The 17,895-nt window shown below is 46.2% G+C and overlaps 1 protein-coding gene across 1 annotated transcript; it reads right to left on the bottom strand.

The window, feature by feature from the left end:
* Positions 1–2,021: 2,021 nt before the first annotated feature.
* BRD8 (bromodomain containing 8) lies at positions 2,022–17,848 on the bottom strand. The gene is given in 22 exon segments (XM_019473878.1): positions 2,022–2,441; positions 3,592–3,636; positions 4,465–4,569; positions 5,226–5,403; positions 6,128–6,184; positions 6,186–6,194; positions 6,391–6,483; positions 6,792–7,006; positions 7,375–7,421; positions 7,630–7,723; positions 8,081–8,536; positions 9,045–9,325; positions 9,740–9,949; positions 11,136–11,280; positions 12,569–12,784; positions 13,198–13,334; positions 13,947–14,011; positions 14,473–14,553; positions 14,690–14,812; positions 15,911–15,960; positions 16,985–17,054; positions 17,758–17,848. Coding segments are annotated over 22 exon segments (2,760 nt in total). The 5' UTR covers positions 17,781–17,848; the 3' UTR covers positions 2,022–2,381.
* Positions 17,849–17,895: the final 47 nt, after the last annotated feature.

Raw genomic sequence — 17,895 nt, 5'->3', positions numbered from 1 at the left:
GTGGGAACGACGCATGATCAGTGCTAAACATCTCAGTGGAAAATAGGGCCAGTTGGAAAAACCAAATTAATCATCTTTATCAGCAGTTGCCACAGAGATCACACGAGACTTTCTCTTGGGATGGGTCTGAGAGACTGTTTCTAATTAAAAAGTCAATGGGGAGGTTTTAGAACAATTTGAGGGATAGAGTAAACCTTAGAACCAGTTGGGATTCACTCGTGAGTCCTAAAGAAGCTTAAATATAACATGACCAAACCTATGCTGTGTAACCTGTCATTTAAATTAGCTACAGCACAAGAAAAACAGAAAGATGCGATTGTTATATCTGTCTGTAAAAGGATGGATGTTGGGAGATGCAGCACAGTAAGCCCGAGCTCTGCACTAGACAGATTAGAACAAAGTATTAGGAAGAAGAGAATTAGTAGTCAGAGCACGAGATGATGAATTGGGAAAGAGGCAACGGGGCTCTGCAGAGGAAAATCGTATCTTAGATTTTTAAAGATCTTAAAACATCATTAAAGACTATTAAAATGTCACAGGCCAAGAGAAAAGGCTCTTTGAGGGAAAAAATACCTGGTTAAGAGAAGACACCAAGGGTAGGAACGAACAGCAGTGCTTTCCATAATGAAAGTGAGTTACTAGTGGGCATGATAAACGTCCTCCCACATGCTGCAACTTCAGTTGTTCAACACGGACAAAGACAGGGCAGAGGTGTTATAGAGGAGACGGAGCCAGGCTCTTCTCAGTGGCTAACAGCGAAAGGAGAGGAGGCAGCGACAAGCTGCCCTGAAGGAAATTCAGACTGGATAGAAAGTAAATGTTTACTCCCTGGGGGTGGGTAAGCACTGAAACAAGTTGTCCAGAGGGGTTAGGGAATCTCCATCCTCGCAGATTTTCAAAACTTGACTAGACGAGACTCCGAGCAACCCGACCTACCTCTGAAGCTGGCCCTGCTTTGAGCAGCAGGTTGGACTAGATAAATGCTCAGAGGTCCCTTCCAACTTAAATTATTCCATAAAATACCAGAAACCAAAAGAAGCCTGTAACTTTTTGTGCTATGAACTTAACAACCTGTAATCTCTGGAAACCGAGGCCATAAAAATTCAAATCAGGAATTTGTTCCCAATTTCAGTAGTGAAGGAAAATTAACCAGTAAGCAAACCAAAGGATTCTACATTTCTAGAATCAAATGTAGAGTGATTCTTGGTGGAAATACACCTCAGCCAAACATGGGACTCAACACAACAGGCACAACCAATGTCAACACAAAACTTGTGAAAATTAAGGTAAGGTCTGGTCTTAATTGCAATGACTCAGTTTCCTGCAACTTGTGTGTCAGAAAGCTGCACCCTGTACATGCTGCAAAAGAAGTGCAGACCACTCCCAGTGGCTGCAAGCATCAGGAAGGATAATGTCGTTTTGGTTTCTTTTCCCCTAGGTAGTCATGGGGGCAGAAAATATGCAAGTTTCATCTCACAGGTCATATAAGCAGAAAGTAAGGCGACTTGAAAATTGTCAGAAAGAAGTTAAAACTCAGTTAAGCATCCATGTTGCTGAGGGAAAGAACTGTAATTTCCAGGGGAGAGAAACAGTTCACAAGCTCCAGTGTGAAACCAGGCACTAGCATGCTGGAACGACAGGGGATTTTCACTGACGAGCGTACCCTTTACAAGTCTCTGGGAAAAGAATGTAAGGTACATTTCAATACATCAGTCTCTTAAGAAAAGCTCCAACAAGACTGTAATATTTAACTTCTCATGGTTAGATCTCCTGTTTCATCACAACAGTACCATATTCTCACACACTCGAGCAGGGAATCTTCCCTCCACCCAAGCACTATGCAACATTCCCATGATTAACGGATTGTCTGTAATGTCAAAGCTCTGCCATGCTTGTGTACTGTATGGATACCTGGAAGAGAGTTATATTTGCAGATATTAGACAGGTATGCACCCCTGTACAAAAAGAGGGTTCCTCACTGCAGAGAGCTGCGATGCTCAGTACACTGCACACCGTACACTGGATTTGTTCCCGGACTTTAATATACATACACATTTACACATCACTAGTAAAAATCTGTACACTTCACATTACAGTACATACGAGCCACCAGTTGCTAGCTAACACCAGAACACTGATGAAGCCCAAGACGACTGCCCTAAAACAGGCAGGGGGGCTAATCTTCCCCTCTGGGAAAGTTTCTTTGGGTTACACATTCCGACGAGACACTGCTTTCCAGAGGGGCAAGCGAAGAAGGTGGACCAGGTCCCAGAAATGGACCTGCAGCTTTTCTTCCTCCTCCAACAGCTGTTAACAGCATCTTGCTTGCACTCCAGCTCTGGACGCCGGGTGCTGGGATTTTCTGTCTGCCTGCAGCATCATCATTTCTTCATCTTCATGTCTGCCTCGATGGCACAGCGACGCCCTCTGGTGCCGCCGTCCTAGTCGCAAGGCAAACAAAGAGAGAGTTATGCAACCCTAAACACAAAACACTTCCTCCAGCACTCGGGGAGGTAAGGAATTGTGCATCTGGTAACAACTTTTCACGCCTTCCAAACAGGAGAAAGGGAAGCTGTCCTAAGAAGGCCTGGAGAGGCCTGCCTGCAGACCTACCTAAAATTCACCCTGGACACAGCACAGGTGCTGGGATTTGCAACATCTCTGTGCACTGCTGGCAGCCAGGGCAGAGAGAGGCAACAAGGCTCTCGCCCAGACAGGTGCTTTTAGAGCCTGTACAGTGCAGGCTTTCTCCTAAGCAGCAGATTCTAGCTTGGCTCTTAAGATGGAAAGAGGAAACTGCTGACTAACCTACCTTATCAGCTGCTGATCCCTACGGGAAGTGCTCCTCCAGTTGAGTGACCCTGGCACTAGCTCCCTAGTTTCTCCGCACAGCTCCTTTCCATGAGCAGAAGGCGAGCTGAGAGCTTCCTTTGATCCGCTGCCCTCTCCCTCTGGCTGACATGCTGACTCTCCCGGAGTACTCCTCTGTCTTTAGATATATGCGAGAGAAAAAAACGACTCTCCATCTTCCTCCCCTCTCTCCTCCCCGCAACTCAGAGACTTGGGGTTTCCCAGAGGGAACATTTTTCCAAACACCTCCAGATCACCACAGGCACAGAGCAAGGTATTTCTGCAGAGTATCTTATTTCCCTTCCAGACCATGAATGATAAAGGAGTACACAGCTGACTCCTCACCTTCCCAAGACCCTTTGTACTGTCTCGAACGTGCGGAAGGGGCAGCTGTATAAGCATGACAGGTGTAAGAACTACAGTACTGCACCACTTGGTCTGTCTTCCCATTTACATGGAAAGAAAGCAGGAGAGAAGTTGTGGAAAAAAGCAAAGGCAGATGACAAAACGAGAACACTTGGAACCAGAAGAAAAGACTGAAGCCCTTCCCGCTCACCCACGCTGAAAATAAGGGACTGAGATGTTTCTTCTCTAATGATCAAGGTTGTACAGCCCCCAAGTTAAACACACACCGCTGCAATGCTGCTAAGGATGCTGTGACAGTGCAGTGATCACCCAGACAAGGAGCAGAGCACACTGCCAGCAGTACTGCAGTACCTGCTGGAGCCTTTCAATACTTACAAAGAGAGAGAGAAGGAAGGCAGGAGAGCCCATTGGGACACTGTCCTGTTAAAAGGCCAAACAGAAGGACTCATCAGATATCAGATACGGAAACGCACACACCACATAGAAGCACTGAGTCCACACACGAGCATAGAGAAACATGTGCCCCACTCCCCTTCCTGCATGGCATCAGTCTTATGCAGCAGGAACATAAAAACGGACAAAAGAGGGATACTGCGAGAGTCAGAATGCTAGGAAAGGGATATTCCCTCCTCAGCTGTGGCAAGGCCTAGCCTACCAAACAATCTCTGCACTGTGCAGTCACCACTAGAACTAAGCAGGCAGTCCTTGCTGTCACAATGTTGTGTGCACCAGCTGAGAGCACTTGAGATCACTTAATCAAGTCTGGATGTGTCTTTACAGAAGGAAAAAAAAAAATCTACACTGCTATTAGTTCAGATCAGTGTGGAAATCAAAGGTTCTCTGGTGTGTTTTATACAGCAAACCAGACTGGAGTGATTCCCTGGTTCTAAAAATCTGAGTAGGAAGTGAAGAACGTGGCAGAGGCTAGTCCTCCAATTCTCTACACCTTCCTGCCGTATCATGCCTCTTCCAATACTCTGTTTTCATAACTTGTTTTTAAAAACAGGGAACAGAAGTATTTGGATTACAGAAATAATACTTAAGACCTGCCTCTGGGATGACGTACAGCTCCAGAGCTAAAATCTAATCAATGGACACATTTAAAGAAAAATTTGTTCACATAAAGATGCTGGAGCCATTGCAATCTCAAAAAACATTCTGCCTATCTCTGGTATGGGAACTTCATGCAGTATCTTGGGATTCTCCAAAAGATACCAAGTGCCCTTTCACAGGGTGCAGCATTCTCACCTTCTCCGAAGCATCTTGCTTGCGAGTGGAGTCTCGCCCACGCAGGCTCTTTGCACTGATCCCCGACTCCGATGTTTGCATGATCAGTTGTGTGGCCAGAAATTGCTGCAAGAAAACCACGCTCTTAAGATTCTCAGGCAAAACAAGGTCAGTTAGTGCGTGTCAGTTAACTATCAAAAACCACAGGCTGGGAATGATTGGGTCAGAAGCAGTTTCAGTTCCTTGTCTGCTGCTCAGAATAAGTTCCCCCATTTACCTCAGAAGCCACAAATCCTGAGGAACTATAAAACCCCAGTTCAAACTCTGTTAGCCCTGCCAGTTGGGACATTCTACTTCACAAGAAATTTTAAATGGCATATATTCACAGGACAGAGTTTCATGTACACTTTAAACCAGCATAAACCAGCACAGCCATCAAAAGAAGCAATCGCGTCCCCTGCCATTCACCATTCTTCTTGTTTGTTTCTGTTCCTGAACCACACCCTGGTTCTTGCTGGCCTAAGCATTTCCCTGAAGGAAATTAGATTTGAAATTGGTCTGGGCTGAACCTAAAAAACATTTTGCTGTGTTAGTTTTAAATTATCCACAATCTAGTTCACCACAAACACCTGAGCTAGCACAAGAGAGATGCAGGGAAAGATGGGACTACTTCATTCAAAGACACTGTGAGTGAAACTATGGTCTTACATCCAGAAGTCTTTCCCATACCTATGGACCAAGGCAGATGTCTGTCTTGCACTGGCCTCAGCTCAGTACTTTACCTGGATCTGCTCCAGGACATCTCGCTGCATCTCCACAGCCATGTGGTACACATCATGGTCAGAGCTATTGTACATAACCGCATTTTGAAACATCAGCATAATATCACGCTGGAACTCAGCTGTGGTTCGTATCAGCCCATTCTCAATGTTCTTTTTGATGGTAGATAAATCCATTGGTCTATGAAAGAAATGCAGTCAAAATAGCAACAGAAATATTTAACTCTTTCCCCTCTCTTTTGTGAACAGCCCTGGGTCTGTGACATGTCTAGTTAGACCACCTATTTAATTTAGCCAAACAGGTTCTCCCACACACAGGCTGTGTTCCTGAGTACCAAGGCCTCGGGTCAGAAGACGCAAGCTGTCCACCAGTTACCATGAATGGTAACAACGGCGTGACAGATGCCTCAGGAGAGGCATTTGCCTTCTCCAGGCATCACTGAAGGAGACAGTAACAAGCTAGAGCTGCAACCACTGAACTGTTTAGGAGAGATTTTGGGGGCTAGCAGGGGATTCTGGTAATTCTTCCAGAAGAGTCCACTATCTGGGACAGTACAAAATGCTGATTAAAGAAGATAGGTCTTTGGAATTTCAAAGATTAAATCCTACCCTTGGATAGAAACTGGGAGAAGCAGATCAGTCACATACCACCTTACTGATAAAAAACGTTCTGTGTGAGTCAGTGTACTTCATTCAAAGACAGGGCTGTGTAGACACCTATCTGTTACTGAAGACAACCCTTTTCTTGGGGAAACCTGTTTCTGACTGAATCATGCCAGAAAAAAATAATTTTCCAAGTCTTGCAGTCTGCATGGCAGCCAAAAACTACATTGTTCCTGCCAGAAATCCCTACACAAATATGCGAATATAGAGAGTTCTAATGACGGAAGACTGCCGAGACTCACCTCTGCACAATACTGTGGTATCCTGGTGCTATATCATCAGTTACAGGCTGGAGAAACATTGGCGTACCTGCAGAGAGGAGTCCACTTAGTGCCCATCCTTGCTGGTATTTGTTTCATGCTCTCATGTTTATTTGTCTGCTACCAGTAAGAATATGACTCATCATCTCCCGGTACCAAGGCAGATAAGCCTCCGAGATGGGAAAGCAGAGACTTGTCTAGGATTAGTCACTTCTTTCTGCCAGTTCTCAAGACATCAAACTCACCTGTGATTAGCTGCTGCTCTCCAAACTAGCATGATGGCTTTCTTCCAGATCTTCTGGGCCTGTATTGCTTCCTGGTCCTCACTGCACACTGAGCTGGGAAGGAAAGAATAGGACTTCCTTCAGGAGTCTGCATACTGCCTCAGAGCAGAAACCTTACGGTTTATTTGCCTTTGACATGCCTACACTAATCCATGCCAAAGACAGAAAGAAAAAAATGGGACCGGGTACTATGGTGCTGTCCGCACACTTGCACTTGTAAGCAAGGAGAACCAGACAAATCATCAACAAATTCCCCCTTCGGACCCACTCAGTCAGCAAAACAGAAATGAGAATCCCATGCTCCCTCCACAAAATAGCCTGGGATTTGCACCTGTGTGCCTGAGAGCTTCACTGATACTCACAACTGAGAGGAGGCTGGGCTGCTGGGGATGGAGTCGGCTAGCGTGTGAGACTGCAAAGGTGCATTATGGACACTGAAGCCATCATCGCTCTCACTCACAGGGGGTTCGTTATCCATCTCTGATAGATATCCCTCACCCTGATCTTCTTCTTTGGGTTCCTCCAAACTGGCAGCCTCACTGGCACCATCCTCATCATCCTCTTCACCCTGCCCATCCTGAAACACAGAGAGTTCATGAGTCTGCACAGCCAGCTACAGCAGCAACTCAGAGCCTCCAAAGCAACTATGGTTGTTGCAAAGTGATTTTCTTGCTACGGCTGCTGACAACTGTACAGGCACTCGCACAAAATCCTTGTCACTCTATCCTGCCCTGCCTCCCCCCACAGAAACAGAAACACACATACACACAGCTTTATAGTGCCTGAAGCAATCTTCCCTTTAGCTCCAACTGCAGACTGTCCAATTCCCTTCTCAGTGCAGAAAGCTGAAAGCAAGCTTTGCTTTTCAGCAGATGGGAGCCAGGAAGTAGCAGCAGTGAGATGTTACTAATGAACCCAAGATGACTACGCCCAATCCAGAATTACCTTCATCTGACTCCTAAACAGGGCTTGGGCCTCCTCCTTCATTGACTCTGTGAAAGAAAGAAAAGCAGAAAGGTTGATTCTCCAAAGCAGTCTTTCCTACAAAAGCTCCTGCACCAATGCCTACTGTCCTGCAGTAATTACCACTGTTCCTACACGTCTTTTCTCCCTCCTCCCCAAAAAACCTGAACCAGATCACTGACATCTATCCAGCTAATAATGTTGCATGTAAAAGATTTCCTAGCTGAATTAAGTTACCTGACAGCTCAAATTTGTGCTGAACATCAGCCTGTGAGGAGTCTTCACTCACATTTGGGACTTGTGGAGGGGATGAATCATCATCAGGTGGGGTCTGGAGGGAAGAGAAATGCACAAATCTAGATGTTTGTGTCAGCTTACTTCAGTGAAGGTGTGGGCACATCTCACTCACCCTAACCTAACTCAAGGCAATGAAGTTCACTGAGCACCTTCCCAACAGCAATTCTGCAGATGGGCGGGGGGAGATACATAAAGGTACTGCCTAAAGCAGAGAGCTTCTCTGCAGATCGAACAGATCAGCAGCATGACTCCCAAGAAAACAGTCAGTCACATTCATTGAAGGGTCACCTTCAACCCAGCAGTCATCCTTCCTCTAAACTTCTCTCCTACCTGCCACAACTGCTCCTTTCTTTCCCCACACCAGTTCCAGACAGCCTCTCTGCTCACATACCTCTGTCTTCACTGTATTGTGCACTGCGTCTTCTCCCTTGGCCAATTCTATCTCAATTTCAGAAGTCTCTCCTGCTGCTACAGCTGCTCTTTGATCCTCTTCTATCTCTTGACTTCTAAGCTCTGGTGTTTCTGTCACTCTTGCAGTTGCTGGTATGGTCTCCTCAGGGCCCAGATGACTCTGCTCCTGCTCTGCAGGTTCTGTCTTTATTTCTGATCCCAGCTCTCCAATGCCCATTAGGTCTCGAATTCCCTTGGCCTCTGGCTCCTCACACTCCAGTCTCTCCTGCTTCACAGTCACAGACACTTGGGGTATCTGGGCCTGTTTCTCATGCTCCTGACGAATTGAGTGTTCCCAAGGGCCAGGCAGGGTCTGAGGGTCATCGGTATCTTCGCAGAAAGAAGACAGAGCAGCTTCAACAACTGCTGCATCCAGGACTTCAGGGTGGTCATCTACCTTTATTGCCAAAACAAACACACAGCAGTGCAGGCCAAGGTCAGAAAGAGGGATCAAAAAAAAGTTCATGTTATTTGGTAATGAGACAATTGCGGACAACCGGGTGTACTGGGTTTACAAAGTTGCCTTTCGCAGCCAGACTCGTATCACTCCCTGTGGAGTCTCCTGTGGAGCTTCAGTTTCAGAAATACAGCACTCCTGGGAAGTATGCTGCAAGCAGTGCTCATTTGTCCGCCAGAGATGTGACCCAAACCCTACCCAACATGAGGAAGAAAGAGATTTCTTTCTGCACTCTGAAGAGGAGCACCAAGCTAAACGTGGCAGACTAGCAGCAGTGGTGTCATAAGGTCATTTCCTATTGATCTGGACAACGATGGTGAGAATGCGCATTTTGGAATAGTTATTTCTTGCTTGTTTAAACTAACTAAATTGGTGAACAGTAATCACTTGAGATTAACCTAACTGGATGTGGAGCAAAAGGCACTGGCACTCTGCTTTGCCCATTTACCTTGTCTTCAATGATGGCTATAATATTTCCAACAGTATCGAAGTCCAGCTCTTCCCCTGTATAGGACACTGCAATATCCATTTTCTCAGCCAAATCCAGGTCTTCTTTCCCATCCATGCAGTGATCTTTGGAAGAGCCTGCAGTGCTGCCAGCCCCAGAACCCAGGCACTCTTTCTTGATGGAATCAATGATCATGGATATTTCACTGCTGTCCATGGACACTGTCACGGTATGGGAATCAGACACTGCCTCCATGGAAACACAGGCTTCTGGCTGGCTCACTGCACAAGGATGAGAGTGACAATCAGAGACCAATCTGGAGAAGTCAAGCCCACATAAACAAATACTGCAGCGGATGAGACCGAGCACCAACCGCAAGTATCCCAGGTCCACCCACAACAGCATGGCTTGGAAAAGTAAAAGACAAATACGGGTTTGCTTTCCCACAGTAGAGACAAAGTGGGAACTCCAGCCCTTGAACCACAATCCAGCAACATACCATTAGCACCCCCACCCCCACCCAGCAAATCCTGTTTAAAACCATCTGTTTACTCCAGAACCCAGCTGTAACCGTCCTAAGGACGGCGAGTCTGAGGTGATAAAAGGCCAGCTGAAAGCTCGCTGGGTGCTGATCCCAAGGGAATTTCTGTTTTCCAACAGTGCATGACCTACGAGTGCGTAGTTCAGGAACGCACCTGTGGCTACGCTTTCTGGAGCTGCAGCTGGTGGCACAACGGATGGTGCTGACAGCGTGGGCATCATGACAATGGTTGCCTGGGACACAGGCTCTACGGGGGGTGGCAGGAGCTTAGCTGGAGGTTCGCTGGCAACAGCGGAGAAGGAAGCAAGAGGTGAGGTGAACTGTGCAGGACCAGCTTCTAAAAGCCGGGAAAGCGTAGGAGCACCTAACAGAGAATAGAAGGAAAAAGCACATGAGCAAGAAGCAGCCACCCCTGAAGTCCACAAAACCACCAATGGGCTCTTCACTGTCCAGTGGCTTCTTCTGGGAAAAGACACTGAGAGGTACCTATAAATGGTCCCAAAAGCTATATGGAGAACCTGCACCAAAAATGCATGACCCCTTTGTGTCTGCAGTCTGAGACAGAACCATGCAGACTATGGGACATTGCGTTCAATGTAAGGGCTGGACAGGCTAAGCCACACATGCAGAGAGATGCCCTTCCAAAGGCTCATCCCAATACAATTACGGGAAATCTGAAAAACAGTGCTGAGAGAGCCACACAAGGTAAGCCAAGACAAACAGTCATCACAGGAGCTGGAAGGGAGCAGAGGGGATCTCTTTGCAGGTCTTTGCTGTAGAATTCCTCTTATATCAAAGGTTGCCACTCATCTTAGCTGTAATTTCCAGTCTGAATTTACTGAACTGTCTGGACCAAATTAACAGGTCTTAAAGAACAGACATGGATAAGGAAAGTGAGATTATTCATATGGAATTATATATGAATGAATGGCATAAATCCTCAGTTGCAGACAACGTGACTAAACCACTGGTTAGCACGAGCTGAGAAGAAACTTCACCTTAGGCAGGTTGTTCTGACAGGGCCCAATGCAAAGACTCTTGCACTGTCCCTCTCACCTCCCTCTGTGGAACTTACACTGGAGCTCACAGTCTGCTGTGGTCTAATCCTCAACAGACTTCTCAGCTAAAGCAGAGGTAAGACACATGAGCTCTCCAGATTCACAAGGAGCCGCAGTTTGACACATCAGGAATCAGATACTAGACCAATTTTTCCCCAACTCCCTGTTAACTAACCCTTTCTTTCTACACTGAAATGCCTGGTATTAGCCAGTGTCAAAATCAGAAAACTAGACTGCATGGACCAGGATCGAATCAAGTCTAATTGTTTCAGTCATTTTAGATCAAGGCACTCTTTTTTCTGTAAGGATTAGAGTCTTCTTAAAAAAAAGTAGGGGTGAGAGGAACAGGGGTACAGAAATAGGAATACAACTCATAAAGAAGCCCCAGAACCAGCCAGGCTAGATGTCCTTCATCTCTCTCCAAAGAGAATTCATAGAACAGTCTGAAGGTACATCTGAAGGGAGAACTGTAGAGGGAGAGTCCTGAGTTACCTGAAGCAGCAGGAGATGCAGGGACAGCACCAGGTGCCGACTGCATTTCCCCACTGTGCAGCACTGGAAGGACGCTTCCTACCTCCAGCAGGACTCCTGAGCTGTTCATGTGACCAGAAGCCACTGCCATTTCATTTTCACCGACCTGCCAAAGGAGGACACAACTGAAGTTCCTGGAGATATCATCACATCAGTGATTCTCTGCCAGATATGCACCTCCACGAGTATGTCCATCATTTGCTGTCTCAGCATTTCTTTTGCACTTTTTGTCTAGTATAGTCCCTGCCTGAGGCCCCTTATGCAAGAGCACAACATGACAAGTCTGAAACTAGTTGTTGCTCTTCAGCTACAATACAGCTGCAGTGCCACCTTCCTTTGAAGTTAGGCCAAATACTTCATTTGCTTTACCTTAGTTCCTCTGTTCAAGGACCTCAAAATTCCTTTACAGATACCAGTCTCTCTACCCCCTGAGATGGCATGGAATTATCCCTTATTTTGAGTTGAGGGAAACTGAAGCACCAAGATGGAAAGGAACTCTATCAAGGTCACACAGTAAACTTATGACGGACCTTGAAGCAGATGTAAAACAGTCCTGTCGATACAAAGAAAACCCACTCTTCTACAGCCATTCTCTCTCCTTGCTCCACCCTATGTTACATTGCACCCTGCAAACATAGAACCCATGGAACATTTACCCAAGCTAACAGATAGAAAAGACCCCAAATCTGACTATTAAAAAAAGCAAGTCAACAGCAATACACCTATTCCATCACACAAGCACCAACACAGGGAATCCGTGCCACGGGCAGGCTGATGGCTGCTATTTTCAGACTGGGCTCTAAACACTATCAGCAATGGTCGCCCTCCTAAGACTTCCAGAGTCACTAACACCAGAAGGGTCAAAGTGGCTTGTCATCACAGTGATATTAATAACTGTCTACAACTACGAGAAGACTGAAGCACTTCAATATTGGTCATAAACCCCATTAAAGGACTCCCTACTCCTATGCTAAGACCCATTACAAACATTGAAACTCAACTTCCTGCCAAGATGTAAAGAATTGTGAGCCCAAAGTAGAAATCACCAAGAACACCTCCATGGAGACTGATTGGGATGATGCTGACTAACATGCCCCCTCCCCTGGGGAGAACAATTTCCTCTAGCAAAGCCTGCAACTCCAACTCCTTACGACTGAGGGGAGATAGCCAGTCCTACGTGCTGAATAATTCCTGCAGTCCTGCACCCACAGTACTGCTGGGAAAGGATCCCACCTCTGTGGCTCACAGGGGTAATTATATCTCTCAGATATCACTTCTGTTGGGACTCTCACAAAAACTGTGTTTTTAAAAAGCCTTTGCAGCTCCCCCTTTTTTGGTGGGAGAGTCTGGAGCAAATTGTTTGTGTGGTTGCATATATGAGAGGAGCTCCATACCAGCCTGGGGCTTGTGGGCAGGAGACTGCCCTTCTTCAGCAGCTCTGAGAGCAGAGGGGAAGGAGGCGGAGTTGCTTTTTGTCCTATCATCTTTTTCTGGGGTGAATCATCAGTGACTGGGGTCATGGGGGCATCCAGGGGAGCAGAGCCTGGAGGGGTGTCAGGGATTCCAATGAAGGAGGCAACTGGGGTGCTGGGCAATGTCCCTGGAGTGACCTGAGAAAGAGAAAAACCACACTGTTCAAAGCCACACTCCACCACACGGACTAGCCCCACTTGCTCCTTCCCCCAAGAGTATTGATCTAGCACACCACAGACACCTACTCCAGGCATATGCTTTCACCCTTTCCCTGCCCTGTAGCGCCATTTCCCAGGCACACACAGAAGACTGCCTGGCCAACCCACTGATGCCCCTACATAGCCTTTGATCCAGGCACCTGATCATCACAGACATGGAAGAGGACACGTATCTCGAACAGCACTGTACATCAACCACACTACAGCACTACCACAGTGAAAAGTCTGCAAAACAGGGCAAGGGCTTCTCCCCAGGCTCCTGTTCCATGATGGACGCCGAGCCCCATGTCCCAAGCTGGTCTTTCCCTCTTTCCAGGGGGAAGCATCCTTACCCCCGGACTGGCCTCGTCCACAGCGGGCTGAGACAGATCTCCCAGAGCATAGTCTCCCCCTGGGGAGGTTGAGCCTGCAGGGGAGCGAACCATCACACCCGTTAATCGTCGTGGCGGATTCTTAATGGCCTGACGAGCTGGAAGAGAACAGAAAAAAAAGTGAGATTCCATGACTCCATCGTGGACAGTCCCTGAGAGTTACCTCTGACTTTATCCTAAAGAACCCTAACAAAACAATTTATATTGTAGGAATTTCTTGCACCACACTAGGCTGAGTTCACAAATAATACTAGCATTGGGTAATGCACTTTAATTTCAGATTTCCGTAGCAGTTGGGTATTCACCACCTCCCACCACCGGTAGGTTAGATCACTGAATTGCCCCAAGAATTATAAATGAATTAAACATTCAGAACAAATCTCTCTTCCTTTTATCTTCAGACAATAGTAAAACTATAGGGAAAACTAAAGGGGTGAAAAGCCTGACATTCTAACAGAGAGCTCCTTGCTAATCCTGCTTCCTCTTAGATACACCTTTTCTACAGAATTTGTTCCCTTTTCAGAAGTCTCTGCATTTTGCCCTGTTGCAAATACAGCACTGGAAAGAGAATATAATCTTTCTTTCCAACTCCTAGGGTCACGGAATTCCTCCTGCACAGGTCTTAACAAGACTTATGTATTTCCCAAATGTTCTTATGAACATATGCATCTGTCTCTGAGGAGGAGTAAGGAAGCTCATTTCCAGCTTACCCTGATAAGCAGCATCTGTAGCCTTCCTCTTGACTTCTGCCTCCTCCTCCTCCATTTTTTTCTTTCTGTATACAGAACCAAAACCTACTGTCACACAGTGTTCCACTTCCCCTTAGTTTCTCTGCAGCTTACTGACCCCCACCCCATTATCTCCAGACAACAACCACCTGCCTCTGCGGACTCAGGCTCAAATCCTCTAAGGAGGGAAGCGGAGTCAGAGACCAGTCAGAGAACGACACACTTGGCAGGAAATTTCACTTCCAGCTGATTAGCAAAACGGAGGAGGCAAGCATGCTGCTGCAAGCCATCACTGAGCTCTTCACTGAGCAACTCCAAAAGATATTCCACACAAGCTGGTGCCCCCCAATCCAAACTAAGTCCACCCTCAGAGGCCAAAGCATCTGCCCAGCTGCCCTGTTTCTCTTAACCCAACGTATGCGGAGCAAGAGGTGTCTGACAAACAGACAGTGTCAGGCAACTACAATCTCAGAAGAAAGCTTAACATGGAAATAATTAAATAACCCACATCATAATTTCATTGCACAGCTCCTCTAGTCTGTTATCCATGTGTCCGGCCTGGATCAGCTCTGCATCCTTCTTGAGTTGCCTGTAATCAGGAAATCTTCTTACTTACTTATCACTGAACAATAAGCCCTATGCAGCATTTTCACCCCGAGCACCATCCCACTTGGTGCCCCTTGTGTGCCTTAGGTGCACCGCAGCTTAATGCCTCTGCCACATACCTGTATTTCTCCTGTGTTTCTTTAATCATTTTCTTCAACTCCTCAACTCGTTCTGCAGTCAGTTTCCGCACAATAACATCTTCCACAGTTTCCACAACTTCTCCCTTCTCACCACGTTTTCTCCTATAGAATAAGAGAAAAACAGAACAGTTCAGACATGAAACACAAAAAACCCCAGTTCTCCTTTCATAAATGGCTGCTGTCTGTCATTCCTGACACAAACATGCACAAAAGAAAAATCAACCTCCTCTTCCAGTTTCTCTTAATATTGGACAGCACAATGTTCAAACAACCTCTTTGAATAGTTTATCTAATCCTTAAATGCGTCCAGTGTTAAAGACTTCAGGAACAGATCAAAGATGCAAGCCCACTGCAAAGTCTCAACCTGAAAAAAAATCAATCATTCAGAGAAGATTCTTACTACCCACGAAGAAACATCGACTTTTTTTTCCTCAATAACTCTACTAAGTCTTTTGTCTTTGCAACTCTAGTGCTGAAGATCATTCAGCACTCTCACAGATACTACTTCTAAACATCCTGCCTTTAATTTAATTTGATGTGACGTCTCAAAACAAAATGCCTGGATTTAGGATTGAGAAATATCTGAGACCACAAAGGTGTAGTGATAGCATTGATAAGAAAACTATAAGAAACCACTGCAAAATAGAGACAAATACAAAACATTTCCCCTTCTCACTCTTGTTGTCTTTTCTACCACTATTCTGAATGATAATTTTATGTGTAAAGCTTCTGATCAGTAAGACTAATACGTAATGTTTTATTCCGGCCAAATAAATATTTCTTTTTGCTGCATTAAGTCCCCAAACGCACACTGCAACTCTTACAAATGGAGCTGTGGCAAAGTGGCCCCAATTACCCCGCCATGCATTGTAACGACAGTAGGGGCATATGGAAGACACTAACAAGTACGCAGTGACCAGCTTTAGAACCGTGTAATACTGAAATACTTCAGTCTTACGAAAAAAGGAGACAAGATAAGGAGATATGGGAAGCACGTTCTAAGAAATACCTTGGGCTTGCCAATCTCCCCCATCTGCCATACCCTGATCCCACTGTCCACCCACGCCAGCTATCACAACTGAATTTCCTCGTTCCTGAACGCTCCTTTTGGGAGGAGCACTATCAAGTCCTTTCCGGTAAGAACCGACAAGTCCACCCAAAATTGCTGCAGACTGCACTTGCTTCAGACTTTGTACTCACTTAGGGGTCTCTGTAGTCTCCAAGAGCTCTGAATACTGAGATGCACAGTGCTAAGAAGAAACAAAGAAAGTCAGAGGACACCAAAGAGTCAGCATCAGCAAATGCCTATCAACAAAGCCTACAGGACACTTAATCCTACTTCTTCAGAGGTCTTACACTTTATGAACATATCTGACAGTCTTCTCCAGAGTTTCCCCCACGGCTATAACTTAGTGTAGCGCAAACTGAGGAAGCATATTCACTTTTTTACTCTAGCACTGCCCAGGCTGATTTCCAAAAACAAAGCTAAAGAACAGATGCTCCCAACAAACAATTTAGAAATCAAATCAGGCAAGCGTGATTAGGAAAACTGTAGCCATGACATTTCTGTCTGTGAATATCAACCAAAAATATTTCAATGGAGAAAACAAAATAACATTATATCAAGGCCAGTTTCATAGCTTAAAAGAAACAGTAAGCAACATAAAACCCCCAGCTTCTCCTCCCTTGATTCTCTTAATCTCTCTGTCCCTCATACAACAAAAAACGCAGGTGCTTGCCCCAACAGTAAGACACCAAAATACACGGGCATCCACAAATTCCTGGGGCAAGGAATTCCACAGCTTAATTACATGCCTGGTGAAGAACAATCTCTTTAGGTCTGCTTTGAACCTGCCTCCTGTTAGTCTTACTTAATAGCCTCTAAATCTTGTACTGGACAAAGCACTAACAATTAATGCTTATTCACCCTCAACTTCATGCCACTTCTGGTTATACAGACACCTGTCGTACCTCCCGTTACTCATCTCTTTTTTATGTTGAAGGGTTCTACTTTACTTAACCTTCCCTTACAAGGAAGCTCTTTCACGTCTTTGATCACTCTTGCCTTTTCCTTAACCTTATCCAACTGTACTATAAGCTCAAATTTAATTTCAGAAACAGAAAAAAGCATTTAATCTGATTTATACAAAACTGATTTTTTTTAATTAATTTTGCTATCTTTTTTAAAAACAAGAAATACATTCTCTTAGGCAGCTGTCTTACACATCCCATGCAGAACTCATTTTTTCCAAGACTCAAATGCCAGTATCTTACCTTCTGGGAAAACCAGTCAGGTGGGCGTCCCGGCTCTGCAAAAGGTTTGATAGCTCTGCTGACTGAGACCCTGCAGGAGAGAAATGGCGAGTCACCGCCAACTTACTTTCTTCCCCAACCAACATGCTGAGAAAAGACGCTGAGCCGTCTTGACGTTCATCACTGAACAGCCCCCATAAACACAACGAACTTGCCAATGAGCTGTTATGTTTGGGAACTACTGAAGTACAGCCCTTGGACTCAAAAATATTTGCCTACTCCCAAATAAACAGCTTCCCTCCCTTGCTTTGAAAAGCAAGTTTCTAGCTTCTGATGACACCGTTGCATTTCCACAAAAACTTTACTTTGGCGAGGGGAAAAAGGCAGCGAAACAGAGCTACAAGTGCAGAAGCGATGCCCAGGAGTCTGTTATCAAACATCCTCCTCGGCCACAGCTCACCTCTTCCAATTTATGCTGGAATAACGTTACTCTTTGTTCTGATTAACACACTCCTGCTTTCACACAGTAGTTACGGAAGAAGCAAAAAGATTTTCAAGGTACCCGTCTAAGACTTCCACCTTCAACAGCCCAACTTTGTTTCGAACAGAAAGCAGGAACGGTTATGACTGGCTGTTGCAGACCGAACCGGCACGGTGAAAAGCCACGCCCGGCACAGCCACACCACCCGTCCGGCGCCCCGGGAGCCCGGTGCCCGTGCCCGGGGGGCGCGGTGCCCGGGCGCGCCCGAGGGCAGAGCGGCGGACGCAGTCCCCGCCGAGCCCCGCTCCCTTACCAGTTCTGGTCCCCGCTCCGCATGACGGACGAGGCCAGGCAGAGCTTCTCGCGGATGGACCAGGGCTCCGTGGGGCCGGCGCTCAGCAGCTTGTGCTCTGCCGGGAGAGGGGAAGGAGTGCGCCGACCCGCCCCCCCA

The sequence above is a fragment of the Aptenodytes forsteri genome, unplaced genomic scaffold (assembly GCF_000699145.1).
Source record: "Aptenodytes forsteri isolate BGI_AS27 unplaced genomic scaffold, ASM69914v1 Scaffold54, whole genome shotgun sequence".
Lineage (NCBI taxonomy): Eukaryota > Metazoa > Chordata > Aves > Sphenisciformes > Spheniscidae > Aptenodytes > Aptenodytes forsteri.
Note: the sequence above shows the minus strand (reverse complement) of the source record. Positions and strands in the feature narration are given on the sequence as shown.